Here is a 13786-nt window from a genome sequence, read left to right on the forward strand (position 1 = left end):
TTCAGCTTCCATGATTATATTTCTGGCGTTTGCCAAGGCTAAGATGGCATTCCCATCAAAACTTGGAATTTGTGGTGGTGCAACTTCGTATCATCAACTACCTCTCACCTGATATCATCGAAATGGACTTCTCCAAATCTTCATTCGATCCCGATTCAAGCTCGCGCCGCTTGTCAGCCTCATGGATTCGCGAGAGCTCAGCTCAGACGGTTAATAATGAAGTTTTACCCTCCTCAGACATAGCTGTAGCTCAGCTGGCAGTCATGGGTTTATGGATTGGTCGAAATTGTCGAGAAATTACAAACAATACTGATGCTATATTCCGACTGGATACACAGGCCGATAGCGGCGGATTTGTTGGCCAAGGCTACTCGGCGTCGATCATCAACGCGACTAATACTATTATGGTCAATAATGTGTCCCGGAATGGAGCTCATGTTGTCCGAAAACACGTGCGATCCTGGGGCCTGGAGGGACACGATACGGCGATGGATTTTCTGCGCGAGGTTCGTGTCTTGACACATGAGCCGATTCGCAAACACCTGAATATCATCTCGCTCATTTCGTTTGAGTGGATGTTTTGGCCTGGAGAGGAGCCTAGTCTTTCGCCTCAGTTGTGCCTTGAGCGATCGGACCTGGGCGACCTGGCTAGCTTTCAAAGCGCGAACAGCTTGTCCTATCATGAGAAGAGAAACATATTCCTTGATATTGCCCATGGCCTTGTCGCGTTGCATGATTCGGGGGTTGTCCATGGAGATATTAAATCTGAGAACGTGCTAATTTTCGAGCACGAGGGTGTATACCAAGCGAAGATCTGCGACTTTGGTTTTGCAGTATTTTTAGCCGATATCAAAGACGACAAAGCTTGTCTGCTTGGGGGAACAATTCCGTGGATAGCACCTGAGTTCAGAAGAGAACTTCCCTACCCGCATTATTTTCTCAAATTGACCGATGTCTATTCGTTAGGTCTTCTTTTCTGGAGAGTCCTTCTGGAAGGGAAAAATCCATTCGAGAATGTCTTGCTAAAAGACATCAGAGGTGTCGAGCAGGCAAAGGTTGCCAACCCGCCGCTGCTTCACTATGCACAGGCTTCCATAGTTTTGCGTCCTGAATACGGCCCTTTTATTGAGGAGATATGGACTCTTCTCGCGTACACGATTCAGAAAAATCCTCTAAAGCGGAAGCTTCGTGCTGCAATTCGAGGGTTGAGTAGCGAGTGGCGCCCCATTTCAAAAGCCTTACCGCAGTTATCCAGCAACGCCCTGGCCTCCGCTGGAGACCTTTTCAACATAAGAAACATATGTCTCCCTGTTCGCTTGCGAATGATGAAACATATCAGGAGTAGCGCCATGCAAATGAGCAATTCGTCTGAGTATAAGTTTGCCAATCAAGACCAGATTCCACTTGCTCTCGGAGTCATTGATGTCGCTATAGGCGACGGGGGCTTGGACTTGGACGATGATCCAACCGAAGCACTGAAATGGATTACATCGCTTGCCAATAGCTCATACATTCCGATGCAAGCAGTAATTCTTCGGACGTACGACTATTTTGACAAAGATTGGCCTTCAGAATTAAAACAGAAGGCAAACGAGTACCTCGCCAACGGAGTCGTCAATGGATCCGTTACTGCGGCCTTGGACTATGCAAAGTATTGGCCAAACCTAGAATTCCAAACTCGGAGCGAACCGGAGAGTCTCTTCCTCAGCAGCAGAACATTCTACGGAAACGGTACAGGTCTTCATCTCAGCGAGAAAGCTTTTGACATCCAAGATATCCCTAGCCTCTATCAAAACATGATATCACTAGGAGGCGAATCTCCCATATTGTGGAATATGTATGGCTTGAAAAGTGGAAACACTCTTCTCCATGCCTGTGCAATGCTTGGACTTCCGGAAGTAGCAGAAATTCTCATTTCAGAATTCCCTGTTGATATCAACGCACGCAACGACAACGGAGATACGCCCCTGCTCGCTGCTTGCCGGAATGGGAAATTCCCAATGGCCTTCAAATTGGTGGCAAAGGGAGCACGTGCTAATATATCAAACATCAACGACGAGACACCTCTACATTGGGTTCTTAATATCCCAGACGAGGATTTTCATTTCAATGGACAGACTGTTAATAAACTGAGCATAGTTATTGACAGTTTGCTATACGCGGGAGGAGATCTCGAGGCTCAGGCTGGGGCTTGGGCATCACGGGCTGACAAATTTCCCTCGTTATTCTGGACAAGCGGAACTCCTCTTCATCGCGCTGTTGCGAGACGAAATCTCCCGGCAGCAAGGATTTTGATTCAGAAAGGCGCAAACCCGACAAGCATCAGTGAGGATGGCCAAGTATCTCCTCTCGATCTAGCCATGCTTCACCACAATACGCCCATGATCCGACTTATATTAGATAATTGCTGGTTCAATTTGAACAAACAGAGTGTGACTGGACATACCGTGTATAGCAGAGCTTTGTCCCTGGGCTCAACCTTCGAGATGATCATAATTCACGGTAAAGATTACCCAAGAGCAGTGAACGATACATTGGATCTCTTAATCGCCCGCGGATTCGACGTCACATGTGCGGAAGTCGATACTACTGGTGGCCATGTATACGAGCTAGATGCTTTATTCGTTGCAGTATTCTATGAGAGGCTTGCTTGGGTACAATACTTCCTCTCGTCCAAGCAGTGTATGCAAATCCTCGACATCAACAGACGCCAAGGGGAATACAGCATGACAGTCCTCCACCAATCCATCCACACTCACCGAAAGTCTATCTTCATCTCCCTACTAGATGCAGGAGCCGATCCGAAGCTGAAGTGTTCAACGTGGTCGATCAAACAAACAAATATAGACATGGAAACAACAAGTTTACACCTCGTGGCCCAACAAGGTGATCCCGATCTTTTCTTCACAACCCGCCTCTTAGAATATGACCTTGACATTGATGCCGCGGACTTCTACGGCATTACACCGTTTACATGTGCCGTTATTGAAGGTAACCTGCACATAGCGAATGCATTGTTAAACCGCGGCGCAGACATAAACAAGAGGACGGGACCGAGGGGAGGAAATCCCGAGCACCAACAGACCACTCTTGCGAGGATACTTACCAGGGACTGTACCCTTGTCATAAATAGACTGAAGTATTTAATTTCTGGTCCTAAGGACGTCGAATCTGCACTTTTTCGCCATGGTCCCGCTGCAGAATTTATGGTGAGAGAATCCGGAAGCGCACTCCACGTATTTTTGAACGCACATAAAGGCAGAGAGGATTCACCGTTTCGAACATGCCTTGAAGTTCTGCTAAAAGCATTTTCGCAGCAGTCGCAATTGGATTATCAGGATGACAATCATAAGACGCCGCTGCATATCGCTGCTTCCCATGGGAACGCAGCTGCTGTGGCAGCGCTATTGACTGCCGGAGCGACAGTGAACGTTCTAGATGGGGAAGGTCGAAGTCCGACAGACCTTGTTCTACTCTCTAGCTGTGGAAAGGAGAAAATGAAACGGATAATTGACAGACTGGCGTCCCCAATGTGACCATTTTCGACATTGAATTCCATAGGGTTTGAGCAAAGACACACGTCAACTTCAAGTTCGTAATAAAGCGATTATTCTTTCGTAAATGTATGAATTTCAGAGGAACTCTCAATGGGTGGTTTCAAGTAAAAGGCCGTATTCGATACATTGAAAAGGGTATGATTGATATACGTATACTAAAAACTGTCAAAGCTAGACTGAACTGAAATGCTCTCAAAGGGAAATAAACAGCGCCAACGATACAGTAACCCCAGCTGTCATCAAACCCCCACTAACTCTCTCCGCTGCACTTCCACTATCGTCATAACTCCCGGTTCCATCAGTCTGCCCAGCATAAGAGATTGGAGCCAATTGTACGAGATATCAAACGCGCTATTTCTATTAAAGTGGTAGATTGGCAGGTGATAAGGTTTGTTCTACTGTCAAAGTTTTGAACTGCTTTCCAAGGTTGTTTCTGCAGTCAAATCGAAAGACCAGGTACTATTGAAGTCCCTCTGCAAACTAAATTATGAAGAACTTGAATATGTCGGTGAAGGACTCCCAGAAAGAGACATACTTTTCAATTTCGAAGTGTGGCCGTGACGTGGCTCAAATATTTGAATTCCAAGTCCTCGTACACTGAATGACCTGAGGGGCTACTAGTACTAGTATTTTATGGAGGATTCAATACTGAGAAAATGAAGCAGAGCTAGTAATATAGCATTTCCCCTCTATAGCTCGGCGAGGCTAAGTTTAAATATATGTATGATTGCTTTATGTACCGTCTCAAGCTATTGGGTGATTTCATACCCCCTCGAACGTGCAGACAGCTGGATTTTGAGTTCTTCTCTATTGAATAGAGGCATGTCAAGTGATCCGAGTAGCTTCAAGGTAGACAACAAACAGCAAATAGCCTAAGCGGGTATGTGAATCTTTGACCAGTAAAATCCTTTCCAGAATATGGCCCGCTTTGCCCAGGGCTACCACTTTCACTGCCCTGATGTGGTCAGACATTCGTTAATTGCCCCGCTACTTATCTTGTTTTCGGTGATCATACCCGAAATGTATCTTGGCGACCACAGTAAATTCTGATCGACCTAGCAATATCCATAATCATGGAATCGTAGCACCTAAATCCTTATGAATTCGTAGTTCGACAGATTATCGATCTGAAGACCTCGCCAAATATTTCTACCGTCAAGCAAATCTTGAAAGAGACCGTGAATAATGATCAGGTGTGGTGAATGATGGAGTAATTTTAGATTCGCAAAGTTCCTATGGATCCAAAGTCATCTCGCCCGCATCCGCTAGCATGCGGGGACGCCTGACCCATGATTGCCTGATGATCTCGGGGTCTTGAAGAAAACCAGTTAGCCACTGATTTACTCTTGAGATCATGTGCATCTCGTATCGATGACTTAGGCTGGTGAGGGTAGCCGATGCCATATGATGTAAGCCAAGTGTGGAATCGAGCGTGGCTCGTACCGACGGACGTCGAATGCCGTGGCACGCCCAATTCTGGGGTAAAATCTAAGACACAGTTACATCGCACAGAGGATATGCAGATCAAAAGCCTAAATGGGCGCCACTGGGCCCGATTCTTAATCACGTCTAACCTACTTGGTCGATGGATTCTTGCTTTTGGGAGGGAAAGACTAGTCATCACTAGCGCGGGCTGTGGTTAGCGATGTCTTACTCACGGTGTCTCCGGCCTCTGAACAAGTTCCCTTGGTTATTGGCCTTTCTTGGAATGCAGGGTAGTTATGCTCGGGTTTCTTCATGGGGACCTTGTGAATATTCCAAAAATAGAATGGGGCAGAGCCAACACCGCCAGGTTTACCAGTATTTTCCATTTCTTGGAAACTTGATCGGTGTGGGGCGATCGAACCGGACGCTAGACCTGAACCGGTGATAAGCTATGGCCACAAAAAAGGGTATAAGCGACATCTTTGGCTCGTTCACGCGGGTGGTCCTGCAGGGAAAGAGTTGTTAATTGGGTGGGTGTCGAAGATGTCTTACAACATGCATTGCTTATCCAAGCTACATGGGCCGAAGGAAATAAGAATCAAGTCTCAATGGAAGTTTATGTGTATTTGGTGAGAGATTTTACTCGAATGTCTCACCTATACATAACTTTGACACAATATAGCGTGAAGTGGCGGAGAATTATCCAAGTACTCCACATGTACAGTTAGTTCTTCAAGCCCAACATAGTACCTATCTCGGGTGGTGAGATCCCGGAATCTATTTTCAGAGACTTCCCCGAGACAACAGTGAGGATCTCCAAAGTTTACCATGATCTGCTCGGGCTTTGCTCGTTGCTACTAAAGTTCACGACCGGGGCTCTATAGAGAAGAAAACACTTAAATAGCAGCCAAATCCTCCCCGTAAAAACTTCATTCTCTCATCCACAAAGCAAACAATCATCTACATCTCCCAACTTCAAACTTCAAACTTCAAACCACACTTCCTTTCTTCCAATCCACAAAGTCGCAAACATGCAGTTCTCTCAGCTTCTTCTCGCCACCATCTTCGCCGCCCCAGCCGTCCTGGCTGCTCCCGTGGCTGGTGTCTCCATGATGGCTACTGCCTCCACCTGGACCATCGACAACATGAAGCGTGTCTGCAACGCCGCCGACACCTCCTGCACCTGGACCTTCGGCATTGCCACTGGCTCCGGTACTGCTCAGTCTTGCACCTACGTCGTGAAGGGCGCTGATGCCTCCGAGCTCAACGGCGGCCCCACCACCTGCGGTGACTTCACCATCACCTCTGGCTGGAGCGGTCAATTCGGTGCTGGTGCCGGTTTCACCACCCTGTCTGTTGTTGACAACAAGACCCGCCAGATTGTCTGGCCTGCTTACACCGACAAGCAGCTTGCTGCTGGTAAGGTTGTCAAGCCCGACCAGAGCTACACCCCCGCCAACCTTCCTTAAATGATTCGACTTTTAAGAGATGGTGGTGATAAGTGATATGGGGACCATCGAGATCGAAAATGGCTCTGTTACTTCTGCAAATGATAATGAAACAAGCGAATTAATAGCATTCTCCTGTTATTTAATATACAATACATACAATTTACATGATGATATTCCTTTTCTCGCATTCATACAAGTATTCAAAGGGCTGCATATCTCTACAATTTTCTGATCGTAATTCATTCAACACAGCTGGTAGTTGCTATAATAGGTAACTCTTGTGTAAAATTTAGAATTTCATGCGCAGTATGAACCTTGTTAAGCTATTGCACACTTCTCATTGTATGCGGAGCAAGTAGGATCCTGCCATCATATGTACTGATATTTCCTTGGTCGTAGTCTGCAGGAAACTGTTGAAATTTGCTATTCTCGAGCATTTGAATCAAGTAGCCCCTCAGTAGCAGACCATAACATGTCTTTTCGGATTTTCCGATCGTAAGGCTTGAAAGACCTTGCTGAGTGTAGGATAGAGACTGTATAGAGAAAGACATTATTATCGATGGTGCGCAAGTATCAATGGCTAGGTGTTCAAGAGGGGATAAGCTGTTGCTTCCCGCATGCTATCCATCTTATGTTGCTCTTTATTCTATATCATCGCTTTAAATTTCAGATCAATGGACAGTCAAGTGAGCACAGATAATGTTTAATGACAGTGCAATTATTTTTAGGCTTACTTTGTAGCACCTTCTCTTCTTACAAGGTTGATATCATGTAGGACGCAATAAACATTCGTATATTTCTCAAGTTGTATCCCTGCCAAAGAAAGCTTATGGGTGTCAGATAAAACTACACATCGTTATTACCAAAGTGAGTGCTATAAGTTAAATAGGGCACTGCCAATACAATACGACTTTCTAAGAAATTCCAACAAGATTGACGGCAATTCCGAAGCATTGAGACGGAGTGAAGTAATGACAAGAAGTATGAAGCATTGACATCCTGGTTTTAGCAATGTAGCTAATCTGATTTTAAGCGAGAATTGGGCCCACAAGTAGAGTTCAACGCGGCTATTCTATTGAAAACTTTGAATTGAAAAAAGCTGTTTTATGTCAATCCCAAAAGGATCAATATACTTAAAGCGGAATTTTAGCTTCTCAATAGTACACGAATATTGATAGTTGCCCCACATTGTATACCTATAAACCTTGGAAGCTATACCCTATTACGTACTTCACAGAAATGTTTAATCAACTTCGGAATTTGAACTTTGGAACTAGGTAGGGCACGTATGTAATTTTGAAGCTAGAACCGGATGGTTCGTGTTCATATGCTAAACACACAACTTACCCTTTTTGCAAGAAGATGGATAAAGAGTTTGCCAACATATCCACCAGTATTCATTACAGTGCTGTGAACTATGCTGCTTTCGGCAAAGATCCGCGGTGATAGCCCGAATACTGCAGCCGAGACAGTGATAGTGACAATTAGGGGCATGGATGGGTTCTCTCCACACCGGAACCCCACTCCAGCTGCCAGATCTGCTCCGCTGGGACTTTTTTTCTGTTCTGTGTAGTGCACCTGGTATTTTGCACCTAGTGTATAGACCGTACAATTGAAATAAAACAATGGTACTGCCCATGAGTCTTGGCGCCTTATGTAGTTGAAGGGTAGTTGCATAAGGTTTCTGGCCACGTTGGTTGAAGCAAGGGGTAAGGAGGGGGCAGATTTCGTGATTGAACATGCAAAAACAAACCTCGGGACAGTCAGTTAACAAGAAAAGAGCCAACCAGTGTTGGACAGAAAGCAACATCGTGGGGCGGCCCTCGGCTGTCTGGCTAGTGCTGGGGGCCAGAACTTGAATGAGTTGGTGGGGAAGAATCCTTCCGCTTCACAACAACATGGTTTCTCACGAGGGACATTCCCAAAGGAGATTCTCCACCCAGGTATTCTGATATATTTAAGATTATGAGAAGCGAAGATCTTCAATCGCAAAAAAGACCCATCAGTGGCATTTTCAGCACCCAAATTTATTGGGGATGGTGATCTTTAATGAGGGGCAATAAGAAGCGACACGCCCGCGCATTAGCGTCTTTCCGAAAGGTTACAGTGCCTCCCCACCTTCGTGGGCTCCAGTCGCAGCTCCTGACCATTTCTCTTCAAAACTTCCTTGCAAGTGCATCCTTCAAGGGACCATGAAGTGAAGCTGCAGACGCATAATTTACTTTCGCCTGGAAAGTGAACGTGATCTCGTAACCACCCAATACCAAACATGGCGATCACCAACAACAAAGAAGATACATGGGCCGAAGGCGCCGAGAAATACAGGGGTCAGCGATTGTTGCCCCACGTTATTGATTATTATGCCCACCACGAGCCCGATCGGGTGTTTGCTTCCATCTTCAAGACTGATGGCGTCGACAATGGATTCGAAGATGTTACGGTGCAAGCTGTGGCTAATGCAGTGAACCACATGGCATGGTGGTTAAGTAAAAACTTGAAAGCCACGAGCAAACGACGAACTCTCGCGTATATTGGCCCAAGTGATCTGCGGTATACGATCTTGTTTTTGGCGGCGATCAAATGCCGGTGGAAAGTATGTTGGCATAAAAAAAACCAAAGGTCGCGTGAATTTGCTCTAACATATCATTTTAATTAAAGACATTTTTCTTCAGTTCGAGGAATCCAATCATATTGAATCTTGGCCTCCTGCAACAGGCCGATGTATCCGCACTTCTCTTCTCAGATACTTTACGGTCGCTCGCCAAAAGCTTCCAGAAATTCGATCCATCTATATCTTGCAAACAGGTACCAACACTTTGGGAAATATTGAAGTCGCAATCCAAGTCGTATCCCTTTGAGGCGTCGTGGCAAGATATCAAAGATGAAAAATGCCTGCTCTTACATTCATCTGGGTCTACCGGTTCGTGGTCAACTTTTGTGCCAGTGAAAAGTTGGTAAATCCATGGCTGTTAGGCTGACTCTTAATTACTCAGGACCCCCTAAGCTCATCAACTATACACATGCGGCCATATCATGCACAGATAATGACCCTAACGTCCCTGTTCCAGATGGAAGACGCGCGCAAAACGCGTCAATGTTTAAGTTTGATTCCTCGAGTCGCTACTATTCATGTTTCCCAGCTTTCCATGTGAGTCTATGCTATTCCCGACCAGTTGATACGCGTTGATATATCATTTCTCCCTTAAACCTTGCTATTGGAAAGCTGACAAGATGATAGCTGGCTGGTATTCAAGCGTTTATTCTTATTCCGTCTTTCTATCCAACTTCCACCGTTGTAATGGGCCCGCCATATGGAGCACCTAGTGGTACTCTATTAGATGCCATTATGGAACAGCAAAATGTTCGAGCACTCTGGTTGCCGCCAACAGTACTTGAGCAATGGCTTGGCGAGCCGTCCTCCTTGAGAAAGGCAGAATCTCTCGATTTTGTGATATACGGTGGAGGCATCATGCCCAAGGCTGTCGGCGACAGACTAAATAAAGTGACAGACGTTTGTCAAGTCTACGGCTCCCTTGAAATGAGTCAAATTCAAATGCTGCTTCCTTATCGAGGTGAGTGGCAGTACTTAGAACCCAACCCCGCAGAGGAATGTGACATGCAGGAGGTGGACGAAGGCATCTACGAAATGGTTTTGCACAACGATGAAAAATTTCGTGGACGGCGAACACTCTCACATACATTTCCCGACGTGAAGACATGGCGATCCAGAGATCTTTTTGTCCCTCATCCAACGAAACCTGGTCTTTGGAGCTTCCACTCTCGCACAGACGATATTATCGTACTTGCGAATGATCAGAAGGTTTGGCCTATCCCCATGGAAAATATTATTTCCAGTAATCCATTAGTTGCTGGAGCCCTCATTGTTGGAAATGATCGTCCAGAGGTAATGCTTCTCGTTGAACCAAGGGCTGCCCCCGAAGTGGACCGCATGAGCAAGAAAGAGTTCCTTGACGCCATCTGGCCACACATTGCAAAGGCCAACAGTATTGCGCCTGCTCATGGCAAAGTTAGACGGTCGCGAATTGCTTTTAGCCAACCGAATCTAGGATTTTTCCGATCGCCTAAGGGTACAATATCACGGAAACCGACGGAATCGCTGTACGCTGAATATATCACCTCCGCTTTCGTAGACGGCACGACTGATGAACAGAGTGAACTCGGAATACTGGAAAACTACTGGACCGACGAAGCGAAGAGATTTATCGGATCTGTTGTTCATGATATTCGGCCCGATGTGAGACTCAGAGAAACAGACGATTTCTTCATTGCTAGTTCGATGGATTCTCTGGCAGTACTAGAGCTTGGACAAAAGCTAAAGCTTGGCCTTTCCCGTCGCATGGATAAGGAAAAGAATACCATCGACTTCTGGATGCGAACCATTTTTGACAATCCCACCATAGAGGACCTAGCGACCGCGACACTTGATGCGGTTTTTGAAAAGAGCGGGACAGGGGAATCTCAAATTCCCCATGGAGTGGACGGTTACGTGGAAGAAATGATATCTCAGCTTCCGGAGCCTAGATGGACCGACCCACCCAAGCCACTCAAAACGGAAGATCTCAAGGTGGTGGTGATAGGATGCCGGGGACGCCTTGGCCCTTACATGGTGCAAAGCTTGCTGAACGATGACCGAGTGACAGAGATCAAATGCCTGGATCGCGGATCAAACGGTCAAAAGCTTTTCGAGGCTTGTGTGGATGAAATGAAAATGGATATTGACTCCAGGGATCCGCGGCTACAATTCGTCTCTATTGATCTTTCCAAGCCGAATCTCGGCATACCCGACAGAGATCTAGAAGACATCTATCAACACGCCGACGTTCTAATCCACAGTGCATGGTCAGTACATTACGGCTTATCATTAGCAACGTTTGCGCCCCAAATCCTGAGAAGTGTGGCATCGACCATTGAAATTGCAAATTGCGCAGACTCTCGTCCGCGCGTAGTCTTCATCTCAAGCATCACTAGTGTCCATAGGTGGGGCAAGGCCATCTCGCCGATTGTCCCTGTCCCCGAGGAAGTTATCAACTGCTCTGGAGTTTCAATGGCAACAGGCTATGGACAATCAAAACAAGTCGCGGAAAGATACCTCGCTACTGCAGGTGCCAAGCTTCAAGTCCCTATCTCAATACTACGAATTGGTCAACTCACAGGCCCCACTGAGCTCCCAGAAGGTGGAAAATGGGAGAGTCACGACTGGCTGCACTCGCTATCCATTCTTTCAAAGGCTAGTGGGCTTGTTCCCACGCATCCAGGTCCATTCAACTGGATACCGGTAGACCAAGTAGCGGACGTCATCCAAGAAATTTCGCTTCGCGAGGCCCACGACGACTACCAAACAGGCACGCCCAACGTGCAGCTATACAATATTGTTCATCCCCAACCAAGCCCGACATCGAAGTTCTCGGATGTACTACAGATGTACATTTCCTCGCCACGAGTGGTGCAATACTCAGAATGGGTGGAGTATATGTTAAATCTTCTTCCGAACAAATTATCCAAGGAAGCTGAGGATGAGAAGAACCGCGTCCTCCCTTGGTTCAGAACTATTATCGATGAGGGTTTTGCTCGATTTGCTATTGAAAAGACCAAGGCTGCCAGCCCAACCTTTGCTACAATGAAGCCTATTGAGGCTGAGTCGATTGAGAAATGGTGTCGACAATGGACAGAGAGTAAAGTCTAAGAATTTTGGGCGCGAGGGGCGAGAAATAAATGGGCTTGCTTTGTAAATACCAATGTTCACTACAATTTATGATTAATACCACAACGAATTATAGGGATCTTTATGGCGTCCTTCAACATTCAGATATCACTGTTCTTAGATAGCTATAATGCAATGTAACTTTCTATTTCAGTCTTTCCATTTCACATTTTTTCTAGCCGTCGTTGGAAATTGCGCCTTTAGGAATTTTCCCATCTCCGGGGCTATCTTAGTTGTAAGAAAACCCCCGGCCGCTTGGCTGGTCTGGTCTAGTATGCGATTGAATGAATGTAGATCAATGGCTTCTTTTTGGGAGGTGGTTTTGATTGCCTGTCAAGTCTTTTGGGTCCGCTAGGTAATTGGATATAATCATCTTCAAAGACCGCCTGTCAAAGCTCTACATTTCTGATTATACTTTTCCTACGCCCTATCTCATAGGGCTAGTCATCACCTCACCCGGATGGATGGTTAACTACATAATTTGTGCATGTCGTCTACAAGTTGAAGCCTGGTATCTAATGGTAGGTATTCAAATGTTCTTACTACCTTATTACTGCTATTCGTATGTTATGTGTTGAGCCATATGAGAGAAAACAGGGAAACCAGGGATAAACTTACAAATAATATGAAATTATAATGTAGAAACTTGAGGATAATATCTAATATGTGCAAAATAATCTTCAGATAGCTGTTCATAGGACAAGAGACAGATGACACGATGAGATTTAATCCTTTACCTCAAAGATGATTGCAGAGATACCCATAGCCGAGAATTTTGAAGCAGACATACGTACAGCGCACTACCTAATACAGACTTGCTGTTTTAAAACTTCGTTGAAATCACCCTTCACCATTGGCACGACAAGTAAAGTTCTTCCTCTTCGAAAAATTCTTCTTGTCTTTCTATCTTCTTCATTAAACTGACAACGTGGCCATTGCCCCGGTATATTAGCAACCCATTCTTGTATCAGTCGTAGAGACGGATTCGAACAAAAAACTCTTGTGAAAGAATTGTGACAGTTAGCAGACGACCTACTATCTATCAGGTTAGAAAGACCGCAGGCGATTTCAAAGGTTTAGTTCACATCAAATTTGTAGGGCTAGTTTCACAAGACAAAGCTTCCGTTCTTCACGCAAAGAGCAAATCGTGGTATGTATCTTTCTTCCAACTAAGAAGAGAGGATCTCAAACAACCTATATAGATAGTTGAATTTATTCTTCGGTCATTTCAGGACTAGCAGGGCACCCAACTTCCTGGACAGGTATATCCGGGGCCATCTCTGCGTCTTTCTTGGGTCCTTGCACAAAGAGCTTCTCGCGGTCCATGAATAAAGATAGCACAATGGTCAGAGAACTGCTGCCACTAGCATAGAATATAGATCGCCGATAGTACTGACCAATGCCTCCTGGACCGCGGTCTGCTGTGATGTGGTGATAGTGCTAAAAACGGACCACCGGCCCCACTGATGGCTTGCTGAATCTCAGCTTGTGAGTCGTCAGACATTGTGTGAGAGATCTTCGAGGTTGCTTGATTGAGAAATATACTGTTTGGAATGGATAGACTGAGTGCAATGCCTGTGATTTGACCGCAGCTGATAAAAGACGTAGGCTGGGTGACCTGTGATACGGAT

The 13786-nt window shown here is 45.7% G+C and overlaps 4 protein-coding genes across 4 annotated transcripts; 3 read left to right on the plus strand and 1 right to left on the minus strand.

Moving 5' to 3' along the window:
* Nucleotides 1-122: 122 nt before the first annotated feature.
* Nucleotides 123-3536, plus strand: N7478_007012 (ankyrin repeat and protein kinase domain-containing protein; the record flags this gene model as incomplete). Its single annotated transcript, XM_056923226.1, has 1 exon — nucleotides 123-3536. The coding sequence occupies one exon, from the start codon at nucleotides 123-125 to the stop codon at nucleotides 3534-3536; it is 3414 nt and encodes a 1137-aa protein (XP_056781263.1).
* A 2477-nt stretch (nucleotides 3537-6013) lies between these two features.
* N7478_007013 (uncharacterized protein) lies at nucleotides 6014-6451 on the plus strand (the record flags this gene model as incomplete). The annotated part of the gene is made up of 1 exon (XM_056923227.1): nucleotides 6014-6451. One exon carries the CDS (start codon nucleotides 6014-6016, stop codon nucleotides 6449-6451), a length of 438 nt encoding a protein of 145 aa, XP_056781264.1.
* Nucleotides 6452-8702: 2251 nt separating this feature from the next.
* Nucleotides 8703-12137, plus strand: N7478_007014 (uncharacterized protein; the record flags this gene model as incomplete). Its single annotated transcript, XM_056923228.1, has 4 exons — nucleotides 8703-9026; nucleotides 9092-9353; nucleotides 9427-9581; nucleotides 9672-12137. 4 exons carry the CDS (start codon nucleotides 8703-8705, stop codon nucleotides 12135-12137), a joined length of 3207 nt encoding a protein of 1068 aa, XP_056781265.1.
* A 1230-nt stretch (nucleotides 12138-13367) lies between these two features.
* N7478_007015 (uncharacterized protein) lies at nucleotides 13368-13659 on the minus strand (the record flags this gene model as incomplete). Its single annotated transcript, XM_056923229.1, has 2 exons — nucleotides 13368-13573; nucleotides 13608-13659. 2 exons carry the CDS (start codon nucleotides 13657-13659, stop codon nucleotides 13368-13370), a joined length of 258 nt encoding a protein of 85 aa, XP_056781266.1.
* Between the last annotated feature and the right edge of the window lie 127 nt (nucleotides 13660-13786).

This window comes from Penicillium angulare, assembly GCF_028827245.1.
Source record: "Penicillium angulare strain IBT 27051 chromosome Unknown utg000004l_segment0_segment0, whole genome shotgun sequence".
Classification (NCBI taxonomy): domain Eukaryota; kingdom Fungi; phylum Ascomycota; class Eurotiomycetes; order Eurotiales; family Aspergillaceae; genus Penicillium; species Penicillium angulare.